Source organism: Paramormyrops kingsleyae, chromosome 1, assembly GCF_048594095.1.
Source record: "Paramormyrops kingsleyae isolate MSU_618 chromosome 1, PKINGS_0.4, whole genome shotgun sequence".
Taxonomy (NCBI): domain Eukaryota; kingdom Metazoa; phylum Chordata; class Actinopteri; order Osteoglossiformes; family Mormyridae; genus Paramormyrops; species Paramormyrops kingsleyae.
Window position 1 is genome coordinate 15,100,135 of NC_132797.1, and position 25,276 is coordinate 15,125,410.

The following is a 25,276-nucleotide window of genomic DNA, read 5'->3' on the forward strand; positions in this document are numbered from 1 at the left end:
AACCCTCCAAAGACAGCTTTCACAGGCAAACCCTATAATGAGGGCTTTCACAGGCCAACCCTCCGAAGACAGCTTTCAAAGGCAAACCCTCCAAAGACAGCTTTCACAGGCAAACCCTCCAAAGACAGCTTTCAAAGGCAAACCCTCCAAAGACAGCTTACACAGGCAAACCCTCCAAAGAGAGCACAGACACACCCTACAATGAGGACTTTTACTAGCGATGCCAATGCATTGAAATTTGCTACTTTTTGTTTTATACTATTGTCTCCATTATGTAAAACTTATGTCTTTCTGGCATAAAAACACATCTAAAAAGTACTTACCTTGTGACCTGAATTAATATTAATAACTCTAAGCTATATAATTGCTGGATTTTCATTGTGTCTGTGGTATTCTATCCTGATAATCTTTTCATTGTTCTGGTCTCTAGAATTTTAGTACTGCTCAGAGATCAACTTCAACTAAGACTTAGTGTGAAGTTTTGAACAATGATGATGACTCATAATGCCTTAGATATAGAGGGGATCATTAGGCTCTTTAGAAGCTGTTTTGAAGTCTTGACCATTGTGCTGCATGCATATTAATAAAAGAGTGCAGAGTGTGTTAGAAAGTAAAACAAAATAAAGAGGGCATAGATGTTTTGTTTTAGTCAAAGACTAGAATAAATTAGAAAACTATACTTTCCTATAACTTACTTGGATAACCACTTAAATAACAAGACATGATAGCCATAAGTAGGGCTGGGGGATATATTGAATATATTTCATGTATCGCGGCCTATTCTATACAAGATATAGTCAATTATTGTATTGTGCAGATTGAATATGGTACAAGTTGTTGCTTATTTAAAAAAAACACGCCAGCAAAGTCGCTTTGGCTTTTCAGTTCCTCCTTCACAGATATAAAAAGAATCCACATATATATGTCACACGGACTTGCCTGCCCATTATTTTCATTTAACAGCCGTTAAATACCTATGTGTGCAACTACATAGCCTTGAATAAATACTGTTTTTGGGAATAAATATTATGAATCAAAGCATTTATGAATTTAGAGGAAATTTCGAAATATCGAGATACATATCATGTATCGAGTTACAGCCTAAAAATATTGAGGTATTATTAATAGGCCATATCGCCCAGCCCTAGCCATAAGGATTATGTCATTTAAAGAATGTGTTTTTTCTCAGTTAATTGAAAAAAGTCAAAGGCAGCCTTCATTTTTACCCCTATTTTGCTGTTTCACCCCCTTGTGCACCCCCCCTGACTACAATCTGTAGCCGCCCCTGCTGGAGAGAAGGTCTGCCTTCTGCTCGCCGATCAGTTCAGGCAGCCTGCCGCAGATCTGGCCACAGGAAATGTAAACGTCAGAAACAATCAGATGCTACTCTGCTTTTACCTCCCACAAGGATGAGGCGGCAAATGAGAGTGAGAGTGACGGCTGCCAGCCGTCCATTAACATGCAGTAGGGGAGGTGTGCTTTTAGATTAGGAGGCATGAGAGGAGCCGTAAGTCACATAAAGGAGCCAACCTAGTCAGCAGCCAATGGTATGTTTTGAATCGTTGAGTGACAGGGGAGGGGGTATTCTTGGGGCCAATCAGCTTCTGTGGCCTCGCCTTCTGCATACACCCCTGCGGTAGAGGTTTATGACATATAAATGTAATGTGTGTTTTACTACAGGACCTTTATGCATTCGGCTCATGTTCCGTGTTCAGTAAGAGAAAACTCTATGCAGGAACTTTCTGACGCAATAAAAGCTTCTCAATCACAGCCTCAGTTCATCCATCCATCTTCCATTCACTTATCCCATACAGCGGTGTTCCCCAACCCGGTCCTCGAGGACCCACAGTCGGTCCATCTTTTTGCTCCCTCCAAGCAATAAATGAATGAAGGGATTGTTTAGTTGCCACACAGTCCATGCATCCTGAATTATGACCCCGGCAGGGAGCTTGCAAGGAGCAAAAATGTGGACTGTCTGTGGACCCCAGAGGAACGGACTGGGACATGGCCACACAGGGTTGGAGGGAGCCTGCAGCCTATACAAGGGAGCACAGGGCATTACACAGAGGATACCCAGGCCAAGATGCCAGTCCATCACCGGAAACTCGGGCCTTTAACAATGCCAATTAGCCCAGTAAAGAGGGAAAACCTTTGAAAACATGGGGAGAACATGCAAACACCACACAGGACTGGGCCAAAGTTCATTCCAGCCTAATTCAGCACTAATAACGCGGCCGGCGTCTCAGCCTTCCTTTGACCACCGGCTGTTTATCCAGCCAATCAATAATTTCATGAAGGGATTGTTTGGCTGCCACATAGGTCACGCATCCGGGCTGCTTTCTAACCACTCGGCCAACCTTGAAACGCCCCGGCTGAACCTCTCTCGCGGCTCCCCTGAGGCGGGGTCATGGAGACGGGATGCGAACCCCGGAACCAGAGGGAGATTACGATCGCTGGTGGGTGATGGTAGGCCGGGTGCCGGCGACATGCAAGGCATCGGGGGGGTGAAACAGTATAACCCAAATGATGGCCAAAAGCAGAGAGACCGTCTGCAGCGGGCCCCCCATGGGAGGCTGGGCTGGTGCGGTGCCGCGGCCGGGAACACGTCATGGCTAAGGACTGGGACGAGAGGACAGAGGCCAACAGGGACCCATGAAACGGGAGAGGCTTCGCGTGCCAGTCAGCATGATGTCAGTCATACTAGCTTAGCGTGAATTCACAGCGGGGGGCTCACTGCCATTCTCCCCCAAAGCGCCGCACATTCACAACTGCAGTTCAACACGTGTCCTGTAGCGGCAGGAAATCAGCTCTCGATCGCTGACGGCTCGCGCTGTTAAATTTTAACAGCAGTTTCAGGTTTTCTGCGACTCCAAAGCTTAAATCAAACACTCGGGTTTTCAGCAACGCTCGACATTGGAGGACGTGCTGGAAACAACCGGCGAAACATTATCTAGTGGATAATGGCATTTTAAAGCTAAAATGAATTCATGAGTCTCACCATATGCCTGCTTTTCTATCATGTACAGCCACAGGTCAATTGTAATTACGCACATTTTTAAGCCATGACATCATTCTTTCTATATTTCTGCACTTACTATTGCACAATAACACCTTGCTGCATAAACACCACTCAGGAGAGGTACCACAAGCCCTCAGCAAAAGCAAAAACAGCAGTTTCTGAGTGCATATCGAATTTTAATATCAGGTTCTAGGCATAAACCATGGTGTAAATTTTTATGCATAGAAATTACCAGTAATTGCTCCTTGGACCTCCCATCTCACGAATCAAACTTTGAATCAATCCATATATGTTGCTTATAACAATCCACAACAAAATCCATAACATTAAATTCAGCGTCACCTGATTAGCCAAATTGTAGCTGTGTTCTTACAAACCTTCCATTCCGAACACTGTATCTGATACCATGCTGCTAATGTGGATGAAATCAACGAAATGGACCCTGAGAAAAATGCACTTTATCTTTTCTTGGAGAAGAAGCTTTAAGTGCATTACATTGACACGCAAGCACACTGTCTGCTTACTGTACCCCCTGTCGGCGCACACGGAGGGGGGGTGGATGTGGAACAACCTTCCCACACCATCTGAGCTCTTTCATGCTTATATTTATTTATTTAGCAGATGAATATAAGAAAGTAGGGTTAGCCAAACCCGGGGCCAATTGGGGTTAAGGGCCTTGCTCAGGGGCCCAGTGGTGACATCACTCAGCTGACCACTGGATGACATGGCCTGCGCATACGCTGCAGAGCTGCAGAGCTGCAGACCGGCCCACTCCTGGCCCGTGCCAAGACACACCTTTGCGCTAATGAAACCCATCTGGCCTTCATTAGCTCATTTAGGGTAAATATGGCCAGCTTGGTGGATTCAGGAGGCTGCTGCGGAGTGGAAGGCTCGCCCCCCAGCCAAAGGGGGCTGTGCATGAGTGTTCTGAAGCCCTGAGCTGACATGTGACGTTGAGAGTCAGCTTTAAAGGGGCCCAGACTCTGTTTTGTGTGTGGGATTTATTAGTAAGCTCTTTTCAGTCAAATCCTAATGTCCTCCCACTGGCTGATCAGCCTATCCACCGTGCTATTTTCTTCCAAATGGCCACAATGTCATTTTATGTCCCTTATCCAGCTCTCTTTCCCAATCTGCCATGTACGATGTCACTGCATGGCAGATTCAGGAGTTACAAGTGGTATGCCCCCCCCTCCCCACCCCTCATATGGGACCTGTCTGCTTTCTGATGCCATGTGTTTGTAGAAATCCGAGGCAGGGTCCCTCACTGAGGCCTCCTCTACCTCCCTTTAACCCCTATGACCTCAACAATTTCTGCTGTATTTTTTTCCAATCTATATCCTCCTGAGACCCGACCCATTCATTTATGTCCATTGTAGTGGACATTTTGTTTTTGCATCTATCTTTTCACTGATGTAAGGAAACATATTTATTCTTGTTGTACACTAAAGAGGACATGCTGTGAAATTAAAAATAAAAATAAATTGTAAGATGTCTTATTTCCTCCAAACACAAATAACCTATAATTGAAGGACACTTTTTTCCTTGGGTCTCAGGAGGATATTGACTATAACGCATCGTATAGAGCAGCATTTCCCAACCCAGTCCTTTGGTACCCTGCCAGACACTCCACATTTTTTCTCATTCCTACTGGGAGCTGGGAGGGAGCCAAATGGGACTGTCTTTGGATCCCTGAGGACTGGGATGAGAAACACTGGTATAGTAAATCTCTGCACATGGCCCCTCTTAGCCTGATCTTATTCCCAACATGTCTGCCATCACTGAGACCACCTTCTCAGCTTTTATCCCCTTAATGCCCCCCGACCTCACTAAACCCCCCCCCTTCCATTTCTCCCCAATTACCTCATCCTACCTTTGTTGCTTGATCCATGGGTCTACAAGCTCCACCAAGCTAATCAATATGCAGCTAATGCTGCTTCAGCCTGCACTGCACATCAACCAGGGCTAAAGGATTTGTGGCTTTGGCCCCCACTTTTGGAATTCGGGGTCTCTCCCTGGGGCTCCAGCTAGGCAGCCGCGGCGCCACTCCCCACCACGGCGCCCGTCCCGCTAGGACGGTGCTTCTCGCTCCGCGTTACAGTCGATAGCTCATGTTTTGAGTCTGCGGCTGCCATGATGAGCAGAGCCAAACCCACAGCCCCAAAGATGCAGATCCAATACCAACAAGAGAGTTTCAGCCAGTCTGCAGAAAAGTGGAGTTTTTCTAGGTCTGGTTTCTGTTTCCTCGCTGTCTAACAGATACTCAACGCCGACATCTGAGCCACTGCTGATCCCCGGAGTTGAATTAATTCTGACCTTTGGTGTAAATTTGTTGTTCTGGCAACCTGCAGGTGGTTGGCTAGTTAAACACCTGTGATCTAATCATTAAGGAGCTAAATTTACATATTAAATATCACACATTTTTAAAAAAATCCATGATGAAAGGTGATGATGAAAGGTGAAAGTGTCATCGCATCAAATCAATGTCACCAGAAGATAGTCTAATCTGGAGCAATTATACTTCCCAAGCAATCAGCTTTCTAGCAACACAAAACCTCACTGTCCCTTTTTCATTTTTTTGCGGTGGGCCCAACTTTCTTGCACTGAACACCCTCAGCCACGTCCATCTCCTTCATCTACATCTTTCCATGCACTACTTTAATCCAACACCTCCTACTGTTCCCTCTAAGAGCCGCAGTCAGTGGCAGGTCAGGTCTCTGCGACTGTCCATCTATCTCTCTCTCAGCATTTAGCACGAATCAATAGACAAGATATAATATTTCCTCGCAGATACATTACATCTGTCAAAGTGATTCATATTCTTTCGCCCACATGAAATGGGTTTTAATACCTGAATGACTTCCATTACTGGCAGTCCAGGAGAGCCCAGCCTGAATATAATTACAAACAACACCTTAATGCAGGGCGTTGTGGATTAAAACAGTAGATCGGTGCACTCTCTCTCTCTCTCTCTCTACGCCTCCCGTTCTTCATCGGCATAGCGAAGCGGGGGATGAATCGGACGTGGGAGACAAGCCTTTGCGCGTAGCGTGGTCGGCGGAGAGCTTTTTTTTCTGAGGGTGCGGTCCCGGGTGGTAGGATCTTGACATGTTGAAGTTCGGGGTGGCTGCTCAGAGGAGGCATGCGAGAGGCGGTGGGATGCACATCAGAAGCAACAGCAATCACCTGGGGGTCTAACGGGACAGCCACTGCAATCTAATTCAGTCTTTTCCCGCTGCCCCCCCCCCATCTCCTCCTCTCTCTCTTTTCCTCGCTCTCTCTTCATTGATGTTATTTTTGCGGCCTCTGCCGCCATCTCGCAAGCGACAAATGTGCATCCTTGACAAAATAAAGTGACAGGCGTGGGGAGCTTCATACACCCCGGACCGGGTGATTCAGGAGAGGCAAACAAAGTCGTGCAGTTTTTGGAAAGACATTCCTCAGGGGGGTTAAACCGGGGGGGGGAGGGGCATTCCATTGCCCCTGACAAGGGTGTTTGTGATCAAGGAACGATGATGGAAAATGCGATATCATTAAAGGCATCTATGCAGTAGCAGCACCAATGAATGATGGCTCAGTGGTCAGTACGGTGGCCTTGCCCCACTAAGGCTGCAGGTTTGATTCCAGATCCCAGTTGCATGTAGTTGATTTTATGTTCTCTGTGTGTTTGCTTGGGGAGCCTCCAGTCACTGCAGCTTTCTCCTGCAGTCCAAAGTCATGTGGTTTGGTTTTTGTAGTAAGTACTTTTGTGTGAGTCCTACAACAGATCGGCATCCAGAGTTTCTGCTACCCTGTACCCAGTGCTTCCTGGAAGAGGCTCCAGACTAACCACAGCACTGTATTTAAGGAAATTGTATGCATAATAATAACTACAATGAAAACCTTAAGCTCTGCATATCAGTGTTTCCCAATCCAGTTCTCGAGGACCCACAACTGCTCCACATTTTTGCTCCCTCTTAGCTCCCTGCCAGACAGTCCACATTTGGGAGCAAAAACGTGGACCGTCTGTGGGCCCCCGAGGATCAGATTGGGAAACACTGCTGTATATAATTTTGAAGACACCACATTGTATTGCCTTCCACACGTGTATTTGCATCTGAGTCTTTCCTGGGGCATTGATTCAGAAGAAAACCACTTCAGAGAAGGGAATGTGCTGACTAACAAGCACAGCGGCCTGTTCCGCATCATTTCAAATTGGGGAAACCTTGCTCACGTCACCACAAGAGGACCAAAAAAAAAGACGAAACAGATCCTTCGACTAACTTCCTGCTCCCAGTAGAAAGTTCGGAGAAACTCGGTAACAAACTGAATAAAGTCAGTGAAGATGCTCCAGCTAACAGCAGGTGAAAGTAAAAATTACGAAGGACAGTCACCTATGAAGGTGGCAGCGTGAAAGTCCGAAGCAGAGTGCCATAAGTGTCCTCCTCTACAGCATAATGGCACGAAATAAGACGGTAACACCTTTTAGCAGAGGTGCATTGGTGGACACCAGAAGATAAAGAGGCATAAACCAGCCAACACTTTTTTAGAGGTGGAAGGAGAGGAACAGCAGATGAAACAGCCCTGCTCTCTTCAAGGACGCGGTCGGCAGGCTATGTATCCATTAGGTGTTGCTGCTGGAACACGGTGCCATATTTACATTTAATTTTCCTCAATCAGGATGGCAGGGCAGGGGGGCACTGTAATGAGCCTTTGGGCCAAGAGACCGTTGCCTCTGCCCTCTGTGCAAATGGTGCCTCACGTGGTACTGCCACCCGCCATGTGGTTGCCTCGTCTTGTCGGGAACCACAATAGAGCACAAATTTATTTTTCCATAAGAACTGAAAATGACTCCAAATGATCATAGACCCCCTGTGACATCGCTGGATGAGGCTCGGCCTTCTGTTAAAGTTAAAAGCATCTATGCACAGCCGGCTCCCAGGCGTGGCCAGTTTTCATTCATTCGAGGAATGATCTTTTTTTACTTACTTGAACTTCCTCTTCTCAGGATCTCACCTCCTCATCATTTCTTTTCCCTCCAAAGTAACCTCGTCGGCTTCACAGTCCTCTGTGATGTCGGCTGGGTTCAACAAAACTTCACTGACTTTACTGTGGTCCAACTTGTATCAATCAACCAGACTTATTGACTTCATCGAGCACACTGAAGCTAGGTCTGGAGAGGCCGTAGACAACAAAAGCTAGTGCAAGCAACTTAGTGTTGACTCGCTAGCATGAGGTAGCTTGCTGCTGTGGGTTTTTTATACCGCTATTGGACATCTTAGAGCGGCATTAAGTGGATATGACATGCCAAAGGTTCACATGCATGCCGTGTGCTTGGTAGGATAGAAAAACGGAAGGAAAAGAGAGGAGCCAGAACTGCATGGTTTGAAGTACAGGTTCAGTTAAATCAAACGTGCTTGTCGAGGGATTAGCCACAGCACCAGGCCAGCTCAAGTTAATCCAACAAAATCCCGGCCCTGGGTTAACCTCCCTCTGTTCCCCAGCTCTCTGCCTTCACTGATGCCGAGGTACAATACAGCAAACCATCGCCATGCTCCTGGGACTCCCACAGTAGTCAAAAACTGCAGGCCAGCAGAGCTCTGTCAGTCCACAAACAAGGTCTGCCACAAGGTGGAGGAAGCTCCTACTGACAGACTGTGTTTTGTCTTCTCAGAGTGAGCAAGTCTTGACCCGAGCATGAGGCCTACTGTCAGTACCAAGAGATTCCCTGACTGGTACATCCCTCTTCTGATGGCATGAATAAAGCATGAGTAACTGGGGGGAGGGCGGTGTCAGGGGGGCTCATGGCTTCATGCATTAATGGACCAAGAAAGGCATGGACTAGACGGCAGTTGGCCAGGAATTGGCCACAAGCCATTTGAAAAACAATGGGGAACAATCTCCCTGAGCATGCAAAACCTCCTCATCTCCATGGTAGACTTTTGACAAGACGGAGTTACAGGTGATCCCAAGGCTCATGAAACCCTCAACCTGAAAGGCCAGAAGCAGTGTAGGTCATCTCAGCAGGCAACGGTACTAAGTACCTACTGGAAGCTGACCACCCTCAGAGTAGACAATTCCAGTCCCCAAATTCCCCCAGCCGCCAAGAACCTTCAAACACCTCTGTGTATGAAGGTATGGTCCTGTTGACTCTTACCTAATTTGGGGAGTGAGTATTTTACTTTGAAGTACTCTTCATAAAACTGCAGCAGCCTCTTGGTGATCTGAAGTGCGTAGTCTCCTGATCCTCTCTGGATGGCATTGGGTCTGCCATAGAGTCGTATCTTCAAAGACAAAATGGGGAAAGAAAGAGGGCGCAATAAATATGTTACTGTTTATTAAGTACCTTGAAGTATCGCTGCTTGCCACATTCATTACCTATAGTCACTAAAATGTACATAATTTTGTATAACTATAATGCAGTGAGTGGTAAGTGAGACGTGTTCCCACCAAGGTTGATCTGAACTCCCTTAAGGCAGCCCTGTTCCATAGTTTGAAGTGCATCTCAACACACAAGCCACGCGCATTAAGTCACGAGTTATCATTTTCCCTCCATTTGCTGCCTCGGCACAAAAAATATGTGCTAAATTAAAAGATAGAATTGTTTTACTAAGGGGAGTAAATTAACAGTTTGCCCACGTTAATGCATGTTAATCAGTCAAAGAGAAACACGCACTATGATATGGATATCAACAACATTTAAGAGCTATTGAGAGTGAAAGGGGATATTTTAAGTACTCGTGGTATCTTAACAAAGCCTGACTGGAATTTTAAACTCTGCTAATCTAATTTGAATGGGTTCCCCGGAAAATATCAGGCACTTAATGACAGTATATGCAAAGCACCAACATGAAAAAGACTCCTTATCCTTAACAGAACAACGTGGGGATTTTCACTTACTCAAGGTCACTGAAATGTTTCGAAAACCAGTGATAAGATTAAGCGCTTCAAAAAATCCTGAACTGCACTGACAACACTCTGAAGCCAAAGTACCTGGGTGATATGAAATCATACTGCAAATATGATGCCGTGTCAACTCGTTAGATTCTTAATGACATATGATAGACTTGAGGTGTTTGTAGGAACTGTGTACATACTTCAAAGTGTTTGTCATTCCGAGTTTCACGTAAGATTCACACAACTCTGTTGGAGTCTGAAGTGCTGAAAAATGCACAATTTTGATGAGACACTTGTACAGTAATAATACACTGTGGCTCCACTGAGCTTTAAGTCTCTGCTATCCCCTTATTTTGCCAATTCTTCTGTACTGATTATGCTGATGGTTGAAACTATTACAAGTTTTCAGCCACAAAAAGGTCACAGGGTAGAATATTCACCTCAGGTACGAATACAGAAGCAACACTGTCATCCTGTTTGGGTGCAATGTAACCCGGGAGGTCAATACATTATTATCCAAATTTGATCATTTTATAAGCACAGTACAACAGAGTGTATGGCAGTGATCAGTGAATGATATTTTCTGTCTCTTGGTTTTTAGAACTTTAATTGGGTGTCTGTACTGACAGACATGCTCATTAGTGATGTCCAGAGGAGGCAATGTCCTGTGTGTTCTCCACTGATGTGAGGTTTTCTGCACTCGTGCCAAGTTCCCACTGAAGAATCTGGCACTGAATATCCGTAGAGAAAAACACGTGTGCGCCTGAAGCAGAAGTAGTAGCCTAGGGTAAGTATGCATGACATCAAAGCTTTTTAGTGGACAGGCACTCACAGAACAACAAGACACAAATGGAACATCATATATGTAGTGTAGCATCAAGTCCAAAATCCAGTTACTTGTCACAAGCGTGGTCATTCTCCATGGCCGCACACACCTCCAGATGACCCTTATGTATGATCATCCACAAACGCATTGAGTGTATTTAAACGGAGTCTGGGTAAATGTATCATTTATCAGTCTCAAGGTTTGGTTTTCCTACTCATTATTACAGGCTGTTCTGTTGTTCTGGCTTTTCGGGCTTTTGAATCTGTTTTTGATTGAATATCTGGTTTGGTTTGATTGTATGATTTGGGTTTCTTTGATTGGTTCTAACTTTTGGTTCATTCTCTGCTTTCTGGCTTTGCTCTGAGTCGTGGCCCCTTGTTGCTGATCACCCAATCTTTTAGTTCCACAGAGTCGTCTTTGGTGATACTCTTATCAACCAGACATGAGTCCTGCTTCACTACCTCAGATGCATCCCCAGTCCTGTCAGTGGCGAGTGCTGTACTGAATTCTGAGTATTCACCTGCCAAGGAAGAAAGGATTGACCGGCAGAATAGCCAGCCATGGGGCATGACCTCGTTATTAAAGTTATATATTCTCTAACTCAGCCCCGGTGTCATAACGTGTAGCTCTGCAAACACACCGGCAACAGGCCAGGAAAGGATGACAACTAATGAATTTAAAAGCGGCTGACCACTGGAGCTCACTGTCCGAAATGCATCAGCACAAGATGAGCACCAACCACTAGAGGCAAAAGATTGACTGACCAATCAATAAAGAGATATTAAACTGCATGAGAACAGCACCAGAGCTGCAATTCCTCTTCAGATCCACACGAATGGATCCACTTGGGCTATCAGACGATTGCGTTTCATTTCCCACATGCACGTTCGGCTCTAGGTGAGTTTGCGAGTCTGCCGCTTCTGTGCCACTGGGACACTTGTGGTGACAGGTAAATGTTTTAGCAACTTTGCCAGGCAATTTACATAAGAGAACACTGCCAAGAGTTGCCCCAAGCTTTCAGGAAGAGAGATAGCGGGAGAAGCTGCTACTTCAAAGAGCCAGGTAATTGTTCAGGGGAAGAAGAAAGTTTTTTGTGTGTTCATGAGACTGTGGGATGGATCCCGACTCACAAGGTTTAAGCCAGATTCCTTGCTGCTCTTGCAGTGTTGGACAACTTTTTTATCTCCATCTGCGGTTTTTAAAATAGCTGCAGATTGCCTATTGGGGAAGATCATTTGAATAAGCGAGGCAGGCTATCAAATGCCACTATAAACCCACCCCAGATGCCCTGCCAGCTCAGCTCTGTAGCTCTAATTCTGCCTATTGTGTGTTGATCTGAGACCTTTCAGCCAGCGTTTAATGGAACTGAAAAACAACTCCCAGCCACTATTTTTCCAGCCTGGTCTGGAACCAAATTAGATGGTTTACGAGGGTGTTGCTTTCCTCGCTTCTTGATACACACTGCTCTGTTTCAAAACAAAAGGAAATGTAGTGCAAGAAGGGAAACACCTAATTTAGTGCTGGATCATGCTTGCTACCAGTACCCAAAGCAGAAGCATTAGAATTCATGTGTCATTTCATGTATACAGATATAGGGTTATCACCTAATCCATGTCGAGAAGGACACCGTGAGCTACTCCAGCTTTTACAAACTAATTTAAAAGTGAAAGGCTCCCATGCTCAGATAAATTGTTTAGTTCGTCTTGTACCTTTACTGGTTTATTTCCTGTTTCACATTAACATTAGTGACATATATGCATGATTATAGGCGACTGACCAATCACCACACAGCAAGAATTTAAGTGAAATCCGGGCCCATTTAATTGAAATGGTTGAAATGGTAGTTTACAAACCCTGTTGCAGCTCATAGTGTCCCACCTGACATGGATTAGGTGGTAACCCTATATACAGATTAATCAAACGCCTTTCCAGGTGAATTTCAGAGTGCAAAGAAGCAATTCAGGCTGAAAAGCACAAACCAGCAGCATAATTAATCACTACATGCAGGTTACAAATATCCACGAAGCTGAAACACAAGTTCGGTTTTCTCATTCCTTCTCCAGAAGCTATGCACCAGGAGGGTCCCATGGGCTGCCAATAATGCTAATGGACACTACGGTCTCACCACTGTGATCAATGAGGTTTGCTGGGATTATGGGAGGAGAAGCTGCACGGGTATAATTACCTCAGACTGACACCACATCTGGTAATTACAGGACCTTTGGGGTCCCTAACCCTAACATAGGACCCTGGGTTGTGACCTCATTTGTCCCTCTTTGAGAGAGGAGGCGGGAAATGCTGTTGGATGCTCTTAACAGGAAGGGTTTTTGGTCAACGTGATACGCGGTGCGATTAAATCATTCATGCAGTGAGAAATAACCGCCATTAAAATTAACATCGTTTGAGATCGTGCAACACTTCCCAAATAGCCGGAAGTAACTATAGCGAGATGGAAGATTGTAATAAAATAAAGACAGTAAAAAAACAGAGGTCCACAGATCAATAAAATGACAGGTAAAATATGCCTTTAAAAAGTGTGGCTGTTTCTCACCTCAAGACTTTTCAACACTCTTGCTGAGAACATCAAGGCTCTCCACAGTACAACAAAACATTTATATTTTTTTAATTTTTGTTAGTTTATGAGATTCTTTCAGTATTAGCATATGAGACGCTCAATAAAGAGGGATATCGGTGAGAAGTGTGAAATGACCTACCACCACGCCGCTCTCGGTGAAGGTCTCCTTGTACGTGAAGTTACACACCGCCCAGGCTAGATAGTACGTGGACATGCGTGGAGTTCGGGCAAAGTGGTTGGTCACCCATCCGTCTTCGTCCATTAAGGACGTTTCCACCGGCATGTTGGACAGTGACAGATAGGTGCTGTCGTGCTTCAGGCTGATCTTAAACGTGGCTTTGTAGATGGGCTCGTCGAAGCACGGGAAGGCTTTCCGGGCGTGTGTGGGGGAGAACTGCGTTACAGCAAGGAACCTGCCAGCGGGGAGAGAAGGTCACGGGGTCAGTTTATGCTACAGAAGGAAGCACTTACAGGAGCTTGGCTATATAGCTAGCTTTGATTGCTGAAGTGTAAGGATAGGTGAAATAAATCACTTCACCTCAATTCTTCAGCCATTTTAGTAATATTCTACATTTTTAATGTACCACTTTCTTCTTGAATGTCTGGATTCATTAACCTGCATTAATCGCCTACTTAATGATATGTATACATTTCAAACCAATTAAGAGATTGCTTTTCTAAGTTACATTTCAATCCCTATTTTTGGATATACTCCAATATAATTTTAATTAAATCACTGTTGATTTTATGACATACTTACACTTACACACTAACTATATTGGTTTTCAGATGATAAACACGTTACTTCACATATCTAGGCCAATAAAATGATTTTGCTGTAAATCGATATCCACGATCCAGCTGATCTCATGCCAGTTTCCCTCCAAAAACATGAGTAATGGACGTAACCATATCGTCAGCCAGAAATGTAATAGGCTACATTCGTCCCAGTGGTGTAGGAGAAAGTTTGATATTGGACAGGGGGCAGCTTAATAATATAAGGGCAAAGGTCTATTTATAGGTAGTAAAAATGAAGATAAATGATAATTTAGGGGGGTACACGTCCCCCCCCCGTCACCCTCCGTTCCTGCGCCCTATTCGTCCTCACTACACTTCTTTAAAGATGTTTTTCTCCTCAAATTACCAATCTCAGCAGCATCCCTAAAGGCTGTTATTGTACTGCACTTTTTGTTAATATAAATACAAACTGTTTATGTTAAAATTAAAATGCTCAGGGGTTTTTCTCTTCCCAAAGCTGGGAGCTGGGGGCATTTTCTGGAAAACAAAATCCAGCAAGAACGGCACTAATAGCGGGTCTCCTTAGAAAAAAACATAATCTCGGGAACAGCAGTATCACTTTATCCGCCTGCAGCTAGACAAACAGCCATAAAAGTGACTTTCACTCGCTGGGAAGAAAGAGAGCCCGCACACATACTTTGAGAGTGACCCGCCGCGGCGCACGGGGGCTCCGGTGTTTGATACCAGCGCTGCGCGGAGCCTGTTTACCGCTTCACGCTTCATGAGCTCAGTCCCCGTAGCCCGACACTCCTGCTTAGTGCGAGTATACCGCTTTATGAATCTCTGCTTGTGAAAGAAGAGACTGTTATTAAAAGTTAAAAAGTATTTTGAAATGTTTATGAAGAAACGCCAGCTTTTAAGGACCACAGATCCTGCAACACTGTGAGGGAACCGCGTACTTAACTAGACCTTAGTGTGTTTACGGCGCATAGTTTAAATTTATAATCAGGCCTATTTTAATAACCGTGATATTAATAAAAGTTGCTCACAATGTTGTGGCTTTAGTGGCTCAGTGGGTAGTACTGGGGTATTGCCTCACACCATGGGCGTTTTGGATTCAGTTCCTGCCCCTCACTCTATGCTCTACTTGCATATTCCCCCTGTGTTTAGGTGAATTCCCTTGAGCTACTGCAATTTCCTCCTCCCGGCCAAAAACCAGGTTTGAAGGACTATTTTTTCTAAACTGCCTAAAATGTTTGCGTGTGCTCTCCTATGAACTGGCATCCCATCCAGCGTGACCACTGCTTTGTATGCTGCAGTTCCCAGTATAAGCTACAGGCTTACCACACCCCTGTAATATGTAAGTGTGCAGTTGTGGGAGATGCGTGAATTACTGGTTATAAGCGTGAAACCTGGTTATATCGTCAAAATGTACGCATATATTGCGTAGAACACATTTTATGACACGTGACTTAAGCACCTCATAACGTCATGATTTCTTGAATCTGACGGTTCTAGCCTTCTTCCTAAAACCCGACCGTCTTCTCATTGTATTACAGGTAACATGTTGGCGCAGAGTGACCCGACAACAGACGTCACGTCACAAGGAAAACGGTGAGTGAGATACGGAGCCTGGAAATTTAGTAGCGCTGAGCTCTGCCAGCCGCATGCAGTGAGCGCAAGGAGAAAAGGCACAGCTGGAATCGGGATCGTCTATTGGACAGGGAAGATGAAGGGCGCCCCTGACAGGAAGGACAGAAACTCATTCATGGGTGTGAATGAAAGCTGAAAGACCAGCCAGCAGCGGGAGTGTCACCGTTAGAGCTCCAAGGAGGGTCTGTCTGGCAAAGGGCGTGACGTCACACACCGCCCTTAATGCTGAATACAAGATCCAAGACTTTCAGCTATGAAAAAAACATTGTGTTCTTCTTCTTCTTCTACTGCTACTTTAATTACTATAATGCGCAAGAACAACACTAATGATAATTAAACAATACGGGTCCTACGCAGCTGGAACCTCTAAATATCAGTGTAATATGGTAATTGCACACAAACGTAAAAAGCTTAAATGTAACCAATAGCGATAGTTTTTCTCGCCTTCAGTTATGCTTGCGTCTCTACACGTGTCAACTTTGCTTTGTTTTTGGCTTCGTTCCCTAGTCCAACTTTGGTATAGTTTGCATATTTTATATAGTCAAAATTAAATTTTAAAAAAGTAAATACATCTTCCCAGACCGGCTGCCGCAGTGGAAATCGATGTACCCGATCGCACTGCGCCCAAATCGCTACTGATAAATTTGCTGCGCAAAGTTAAAAGAAAAGAAAAAAAAACTCAGCAAGCCGTCGCGGACCCAGGTGGTTTCTGTTATTAGCCGCCTGATAAATAATGCAGCTCTTCCAAAATTGTATACTTAAATTACAAATCAATCCACTTATTTTTATAGTGCTAATTAAATTAACTTTTAAAACATAACAGGTCTGTTTAAATAAGGAACCTGCAGTGTCAGCAGTATCCGCCCATAATTGCTGACGTCAGCTCAAGGCAAAATCAGGATCTTAAATATGCCAGCATTTGGATCAGAGGCTGAAAATCTGTGATGGCTGGGTCTCTTTTCAGCAGGTGCCATGCCATGGCGACAAACACGTTGGCCCAGCCAGTGGAGCTACAGCCACCAGGACACACTGAGCAATGCATGCTGGGACAGCGGCGTATCATGTGGTATGACTGACAGCATGTTTGCGGGTCACTTGATCCAAGGGACACAGGCATGTTACATGTGCAGGAACTTTGAAACAGCTTAGACCCTTAAGAGCTAACCAATCTACAGGAAGATATAAGAGCAAGAAAGGAAATAGGAACCTAAAGCCAAGGATATTATTCACAAAAAAACCGTTCACGTAACTGACCTGTATCAGGTTATGCTCTGCTCTAGGTAACTTTAAGCAGGTTCACAAGAAGCCAATAAATGACCAATTATGACTTAACATGGATGTACATCATTTACGATACATTTTAAAAGACACAATTTAATATCTTGAGTCCTTATGAAACCTACAGCTGCAAAGTCAACTTTAAAGTGCAAATGATTTATTTGTAAATAAGATAATAGTTTAAGGCACGGATGCAGTTGGTAGGAACCGAAAAAAATGTTTTCTCATTGTAAATGATTAATGGCAAATGCGATCGATGGGAATGGCGAGGAGTAAACAAAGCCACGTGTTTAGGCTACTCATAATGCTTAAAATATGACTTAACCCCAGCTTGCGCGACAATTATAAAATGGATTTTTATAATTCTCTTTATAATTTTACGATTTAATTCGGAGGATATCAAAATTCGATTAAATTATAGATAGTCAAATTATGAAGTAAATCTTCGATTACTATGTGGTTATAGAATATATATAGTCTACATTACTTTATAGAACATGTGTTACGGTTTTACACAGATAAACACAGATGGTATATGGATTACCTTTTTTCTCCGTTCAAAACATAGGAGCTGCGAAAAAATCCCAGAAGTTCGTTTTCAATTTGTGCTTCAAACGTGATATTTATTTTGTATGTCCGGAGGGGCTTTAGCTCCCTGTGCAAAGCAATGACATAAACCTGGTTGGCCGGATAACTGAAGCGGCGATTGATTCGCATGACGCCGGGTTTCTTGCTGTCCGAGTAGACCACCGCCTTTTCCAGCTCCAGCCGGTCGGCATGCAGGACGATGAACCTGGTGGAGGTGATGCACTCCACTTCGATGTTTACCTCCCCGGAGAAGGTGAAGTTATCCATGTAGACTGACAGCTTCAGGTCATAGTGGCGCGGTCGCAGGGATGCTGGCAGTCGCACGTGCCTCCATGGTTGAGTGTCCTCCTCCCTGTGGTTGGACTGGGAATCCCGGGACTGGTTGGACTTTGTGGAGGTGCCGTTGGCAGCCCGGTGGACGCTCTCGGTGGAACACTCATCAAAGCGCACCCCGAGCAGCACGGCGACCGCCGTTACCGCTATCAGCGTCAGGATGGAGACGGCAAACCCCAGCACAAGCCTCTTGTGCACCGTGATGTGTCGCTCGGTCGTCCTGGGTCGCACCACAACGGTGTCGGCCCATTGATCCGGGAGGCCTCTCCCGTTGCTCATAGAGTTGTCTTCGATGCCCATCTGCGTGAAAGATAAGCCTTTGCCACGCTTGTCTTCCAAAGCCATACTCCACTGAATATGACCTTAAGTTGCAGCACGGCGGCGAGAAAGTGAATCGGTTACCAGAGTCCTAGCTCCGGTGTCAGCAGCCGACAGCAGTCATGCATGCAGTCCTGCAAACACTTCAAAAGTGGCTCGATGCGATGGGCGCACAAAAAAGGAACAACTGAAGTGTTGCTTTAACTTCAATGACAGGATATATCCGTGTCAGTGGCAGCGCGAAGAAACGACGGCGTGCATATTATTCGGTATCATATCATGTCTGTATCACAGTCCCGGTCCTTGGAGGGTAAGGGGGCTCCTGGAAGTGCATCCATCTATCCTGGGCTCCGGTGCTGATGCAGCTGGGCTCCCGGCGTCCTCGCGCGCTTCCCGCATATTGAGCAAACTTCGCCCCGGCCAACAGCTGCGCTCCCAGATACGGGGGTTCGCGAAATCCCAGCCCGATCCGATGTGAGCAATGTATGAATCACTGGAGCAACAAATATTAGCCGTCTTCTTCCACTCCTATATCCTTGAATGTTTTGTAACACGAGAAACAACGGAAGGAGAACTTTGCAGCTGCGTGATCGGATGATGAGTAGAATGAGGAGCGTAGTGATGCCCAGCCGAGCGGGTCTGGGGTTTTCTCTAGCTGCGGACCACAATGAAACATTTATATCCTCAGACGGATCCTCACGAAGCACTGCTTACGGTGAACGTGTCTGTGTTTGCCCTGCCTAAATACACTTTAAGCAGCATACTGACGGGCTGTGTGGGCTTACAACCAATGATCTCAGATTGATGGGAGCACCTGCACATACCGATGTCACGCCCCCTCTTATACGGCTAAAGCCACGTATAGAGATACGCATCGCATGAAAAGACAGGCGCCTTCCAAATTGCGCGTTAACTAAGAACAGCGTGATGTTTGCTGATTTAAACGTTGTTTTAGAATGAAGGATACGTACAATTTGTCACACAGTTTTATTATTATATAAAGAATGTGCAACCTATTAAAATAATTCTCTTGAGAATTATATCCAGTGAATGTGAGTATTAATATTTCGAAAGAGAATAGTTGTCCCAAACGGCTTATTACTTACGTGTTCAATTAGGGCAGTGGAGATGTACAGTAGGTGTTAGGCTACTGCTATTTGACCGTGTTAGTCTGAACTACGCCACCCCGCGGAAATATTTAGGTACTGCTGATGAAAAATTGGCAAAATCTAAAGCATATAAAGGGACGCGAATTCAGAATTCCATTACACAGTCTCTCCTGACTAAAAAGAATATGACGCTAATACCATGAACAACGCAATTAGTATTTTTGCAGCTGGTATTAAATTCCCCATGTAATAGTTTGCCGTCAATGATGAGATTGTATATCGAATGCGATGGAAAGTTATTTCCAGCAACCCGGGTCATCATGCTTTATTGATTTCAAATCAGCGTGCGATGTAGCACATGTTAACACGCGTTACACATAGGTGTGTTAATTGGGGGGCTTGTACAACGGATCAGGGACTCTGATTAAAACGTCCGTAGGGTGTAATTATGAATATTTTGAATAAATTGTTCTGAACCCCAGTACTCCACGTGCAGGGAGACATGGGTCACCTGTTCGGTTGGTGGAGACGATTATATTTCTGGTGGTTTTATGCGTTTGCGATAATCAAAAGAGCGATTGTTTTTTTTTTTTCGGAATTAATTTTTAAACATAGCCCATGCCAGTTGCAAGATGTCCGTAATTTTATTTTTATATATTGCACGCGCAAACGGAAATAATAACCTGTATAGATCCATATCATTCTTTCAGTGTTCATTAAAAAGCAATACAAATAAATCATATGCGAATGTTACAGAATAGAACATAACAGTCAGTAACACTGACCCGGCCCCTTTTTCTAATGTGAACGTTTGACTGACTTTGACTGACGTTTTGACAAATGTACAGTATGGTGGATTAAGAGCCTAAAGGAAAACTGTCCAGATCTGTCACCATAGCTGGTAAAATCATGCATCCACGACCTCATGCCCACTGAATTTCCTATCTGTCCACAACAGCTACTTATCAGTTTGTTTTTCTGTTGATTTTGTGCAGCGGTCAAGAGATTTAGATTTAAAAAAGGCGAAAAAACGATTTCACGTCTAATTAACGAATTAATTAATTAGGCCTACTTTAAAATAGTGGAACCGTGCCGGGGCCGGCTTTAGCCACAGGCAAACATGCAGTTGCCTAGATCCCAGAATTACGCGGATTGCAGAGGATGTAGCACGATCGTCATTTATCTTGGCAGGGTAGTACATCTAATAAAGCTTTGCCTTGGGCCCCCGAATAGGCAGAGCCGTGCAGTCAATATAACCAGTTATCGCTGGCAATGACTCCTCTCTGTAATTTTCACTGCATTTTTGTTTGGCGAATCAGTACCACTTTCTTTACCACTTTTGCAGTTAAGCCATTTAGTGTATCTTTTTATTATGACAATGTATTTTGTTATGTTATGCATTATGTAATGCAACATCAGTATCCTGTAGGGGAGACTGGGGCATGTTGTCACACATTTAATTTTGTCTAGGTTTTCCCAAAATTAGTAGAAAAAGCAGCCTTGTTGAATAGTTACAATCATACCAAAATAAAGTCAAGGGTTTAATGCACAGTTTAATATGCATTGTATATTCATTCCTAATTTCATATAGATTTAATTACACAATAATTGCACATTAGTATTTATGCTTGCATGATATTATGATTTATATGAATTTGATGAGTTATTTACATATTAAAGCCAAACAATTTTCTCTGTTATAAATATGAACCAGTTTGACAATTAACCAAACAGAAGGGTTTTTAAAACATAAAAACTAACAGTTTCTTCATATATTTGGTCAAAATGTGAAAACAAGCAGTTACCTCAGACTGTTGGTTGATTGTGAAAACCAGTTGCTTGAATATATCAAAAGGGGTGTGATGTGATTTACTGTAATAGTATTTTCCATCAGTAATAAACACACATACATTTCTGTGTGACAACTTGCCCCTGAAACTTTTAGCCCTACACCCCTCACTTTCTAGCAAGGATAATTAAAATGCAAACCACAATGTAGACTGCCATTAATTACCATTAAATACAATAGCTGTAAATGCCTAATTCCAGCAAACAAACGCCGGATTTTCAGCGAGAAAAGAGCAAATATAGTGATATTTCAATAGACTTTTTTTTTTTTTTTTTGATTTTCAGTCGGCCTAATCTGACATTAGCAGGCGTTTCGTGGAAATTACTACCCAGTCGATGAACCCTCTGAACAGGCAAGCTTGTTAAATGTACTAATGATTTAATTAAAGTAAAGGTTATTGAAGATCGACAAAATTAACCATGAAGTAAGAACCAAGTGAGGCTGTTGGTTCTACAGGTGACATATACTTGAATCGTTATCATACCACAAGAAAACTATTAGAAGTAGAAAATATGCATTAAATAAAAGATAATGTAGAAAATATGCACAAGCAAATAGCATTACTAAGACATCTTACTTAGGTTTACAATGAACTTTAACCTCCTGAGACCCCACCCATTGTAGTGGACATTTTGTTTTTGCATCTATCTTTTCACTCATGTAAGGAAACGTATTTATTCCTGTTGTGCACTAAAGAGAACATGCTGTGAAATTAAAAATAAAAATAAATTTGAAAAAATCTAAATTGTAAGATGTCTTATTTCCTCCAAAGATAAATAACCTAAAGTTGAAGGACACTTTTTTCCTTGGGTCTCAGGAGGATAAATACATTGATAGTCGTTAATTTGCTTAACTGAAGTTTTTATATTGGAACACTATATACCATTAATAAGCATTTTATTTAAGATAGGCTATTGCATTTAGTGCTATAACTGCAAGGAAAACATATGCAGTAATTACATGTGCCTGCCGTAGGCTTCACGGCCTGCCATTCATTTTTATTTGCTCAAATGTGGGATCCGTTTGGGTATCACACTTCCCGTGCATTTCATCAGTTGTGTGTTTATGACCACAGGAAACCACTGCTGAGCTGTTCGCCACAATGACATGGGACAGAGCAGCCAATGACGTGCACGGTGGATCGTAAACAGGCTGCAGAGAGCACCAATGGGTAGCACTGCAACCTCATACCATCTAAGGTTGTGGGTTAAGTGTGGATTTTGTTTGCTCTCCTCATGTTCTTGTGAGTGTCCTTCTAAGGTCCAAGATCGTGGTTTAGTTGATTCATGACACTAAATTGCCTCTATTGCAGAATATGTGAGTGTGTGCCCTGTGGTGGACTGGCATCCCATCCAGAATCTTCTGCCCTGGGATAGGTTCCAGGATCTCTACAGCCCTATACTAGATAAGAGGTATAGAAAATACATGGATATATCATAAACACACAGACAAAACAAAAGGCCGATGCTGAAGGTATTTCTGCGGGCAGGTGGAGGTTGTTCAGCGACAGGTCTTTTAAAAAAATCGAAAGACAGGATGATGAAGCCTGTTAATCGATGGTTTACTCGGCACAGCCGTCGGCCCTCTCATTTCGCACAGATGCAAGCAGCAAGACTTGTTGCCCAGACATTCCTTAAAAAAAATGGAGAGCTTGAGCTCGCCAGGAGAAAGTTGAAGGACGAGCGGCGATGCATCTGCAGTGTAGCTGCCTTCCTCCATCTGCGCGCTAACGAGCTGCTGCTAATTATAGTTGGATACGGCATGCATGTTGGGGGCAGAGGAAGTGGCTCTCTGTTGTTCGTGGGCGTTCCTGCAGTTCGCTACTGACTTTAAAGGTCTTCTTTACCCCTGTGAAGTACGTGGGCAGTAGTTCCCTGCTAACACAGCTCCAAGTTGACATTACTGTAACAGCCAGCACAGTTTATGATCTAAATACACTATTTTTGTTATAGAGTGGGACCAATAAGCATTAGCCTAAATCTTGGGTCTTTCTTGTGGCGTTCCCATGTGGTTTAAAGCACACCCCCTGCACTCTGTTTTCCCGGAAGCCCTATACTGTACAAACAGTCAAAGCAAAATTGATGGATGGATATTTAAGGAGACAGCAACGAGCTGCCGAGAAAAAGACATTTATTCAATTGAGCTTCTGACTACAGTGTTGATCAGCCTCTCAGCGTATCGATCCGCTCTATGACTGCAGTTTATTTACTCTCTTTATCCATGACAGCCAGGCAAAGGTGGGATGTTTTCACGAACAATTGGCCGTGAGATGTTAGCGTGACGGCGCCTCCTCAGCGTGGGATTGAAATGGAATGCAGCTCATGCAGCAGGCTTCGGCGATGGAGCGTCCATCGGCGATGGAGCGAGGACAGGACCAACCAGCTTATATCGCCCTGATGCCTCTGCAAGGCCTGAGCTCAGTGGAGTACAATCTTTCTCCTAGGCTTTTCAGTGTTCGAATTAACCCCCCCCCCCCATTTTACACCTAATACTGTTGTCACCCACATCCCCAGTTAACAATTTTTAGGTCACGGCCAGACTGTCACCCAGCAGACCTCCCCAAAGACTAAAGACATCTATAAACATACAGAAGAATTAGCATTTTATTAACATACTGCAATGCTGGGCGTTAGCCAACAGAAGCAATGACTCCGCTATCTGCCAATCAGCAGGACAGAGGCCGATGACCGCTTCATCGATTAGCTTCTGACAGGGTGACGTAGGCCAACTCTGCCAAGATCCCATTTTGTAGAGCTAAGCGTATTTTCAAACCCAAGCCCAAGGACGGGCACCTCTTCAAACGTGGCAAACATCACTCTGATTAATGGAGTTCAATCTGTTATGTCTGGAGATGCAGCCCCCTCCGATGCACCCCGATGGTTTTCTGCATTCCGATTTCCGTAAATCCACTCAAATAAATGAAGCAGGTTGTACATGTGCTGGTTCTGTATTTTTACTGTGATGGATAACTTGGGGGGGGGGCAAGGAGGGAGTTTGTTACGCAGGAGAAGAGGGAAAGAATGTCATTGCTGGAAGAATCATGGGGCGATTCTTACTTCCAGCATGGGTCGTGTCATTGAGAAGGGCGGTCACTTAACAGAAGGAACTCGTCTTTCATGTCAGCATCTTTCATGCTGGTTCACAACAAATATGACAGCTCAGCTAAATTTAGAAGCTTTTCTTTGTTCACTTGCTTTCGTTGCAAGCATTTGAAGGAACTAAGGGGGCTTTTTTTTCTGTGCTTTAATTACTAAGCTCATGGCTGAGTTTAAAATCAGCAGGTTTCCTTGCTCTCGACACCCTAAGTGGTGCCTGTTAATTCTAACTGTAGAGGAATCTGTCCTTCGGGGGCTGGAGTCAGTCTACTGGCAATGAGTCAGCTGTTCAGACCCCTTCCCCTTTTAGAAATCCCAAGAAATCCATTTAGAAAGCTGCTGCCAAGCTGATAATTGGCTGACTGGCTTCGGGATAAGTGAGCTCCCAAAGCTGTTACATTTTCATGTCAGCCAATCAGACCGTTTGACTGATGGGGGAAGCTCGCTATTTGGAAAAAGAAGAGTTTGCTTCCGCTAGTCACAAAAGGAAGGGGAGTGACCGTCTCGGGCTGCATCGAACGTCAGGAAAGGTCGTCGGCGGCGTTGGTCACACCTTTATGGGACACGGTGACAATCCCAGGGGTTTACGGTGAAACGTAACATGCAGCCGATGAGGTGAGATAAAAAGGGGAGGGCTTTAAGAGCTTCTGTTGGGATGTGTCTGGAGATGGTATTCGAGGTGGTGGAGATGACAGGCATTCCAGAATTCTGCTGCCCCCCCACCAGGGCAAACCGCCCAGCCCACTTGTAGCTTCTAAATGAAGCTCGGGGACACACCAGGTCAAACTCATTACTGCCTGTTCAGTAAAGTGCAAACACGACCCTGGACCGAGTTCCCATCATCCATCGTCTGCCTGTTCATTTCCTCCCCCAGGAATAAGGCCTCATATACATTTTATTTATCAGAAATTGTCAATCGAAGCGATGTATGGAGAGAGCAGGCTCAGACAGTGCCCCAGGCGCAGTTGAGGGTTAGGGTCTCTCTGAAAGGCTCAGCGGTGAAATCACTCTGCTCTGGCTCG

The 25,276-nt window shown here is 44.4% G+C and overlaps 1 protein-coding gene and 1 long non-coding RNA gene across 4 annotated transcripts in view; one reads left to right on the top strand and one right to left on the bottom strand.

Moving 5' to 3' along the window:
• Positions 1 to 19,327, bottom strand: part of LOC111851702 (thyrotropin-releasing hormone-degrading ectoenzyme) — a 98,563-nt gene extending 79,236 nt beyond the window's left edge. The window contains exons 1-3 of the mRNA XM_023826857.2: positions 17,507 to 19,327; positions 13,433 to 13,706; positions 9,153 to 9,279 (exon numbers count right to left, since the gene is read on the bottom strand). Coding sequence (XP_023682625.1) covers positions 9,153 to 9,279; positions 13,433 to 13,706; positions 17,507 to 18,228 — 1,123 coding nt within the window. The 5' untranslated portion in view covers positions 18,229 to 19,327. The remainder of the gene's footprint in view (positions 1 to 9,152; positions 9,280 to 13,432; positions 13,707 to 17,506) is intronic.
• On the top strand, positions 15,123 to 24,092 carry LOC111851711 (uncharacterized). 3 transcript variants are annotated; one of them, XR_011989648.1, is made up of 4 exons: positions 15,123 to 15,250; positions 15,591 to 15,645; positions 16,649 to 16,750; positions 23,387 to 24,092. It is a non-coding gene; the product is annotated as an uncharacterized lncRNA (long non-coding RNA). The 3 variants fall into 3 exon arrangements; XR_011989646.1 differs by lacking the exon at positions 15,123 to 15,250 and adding an exon at positions 15,309 to 15,391; XR_011989647.1 differs by lacking the exons at positions 15,123 to 15,250; positions 16,649 to 16,750 and adding exons at positions 15,309 to 15,391; positions 22,235 to 22,571.
• The last annotated feature ends 1,184 nt before the right edge of the window (positions 24,093 to 25,276 follow it).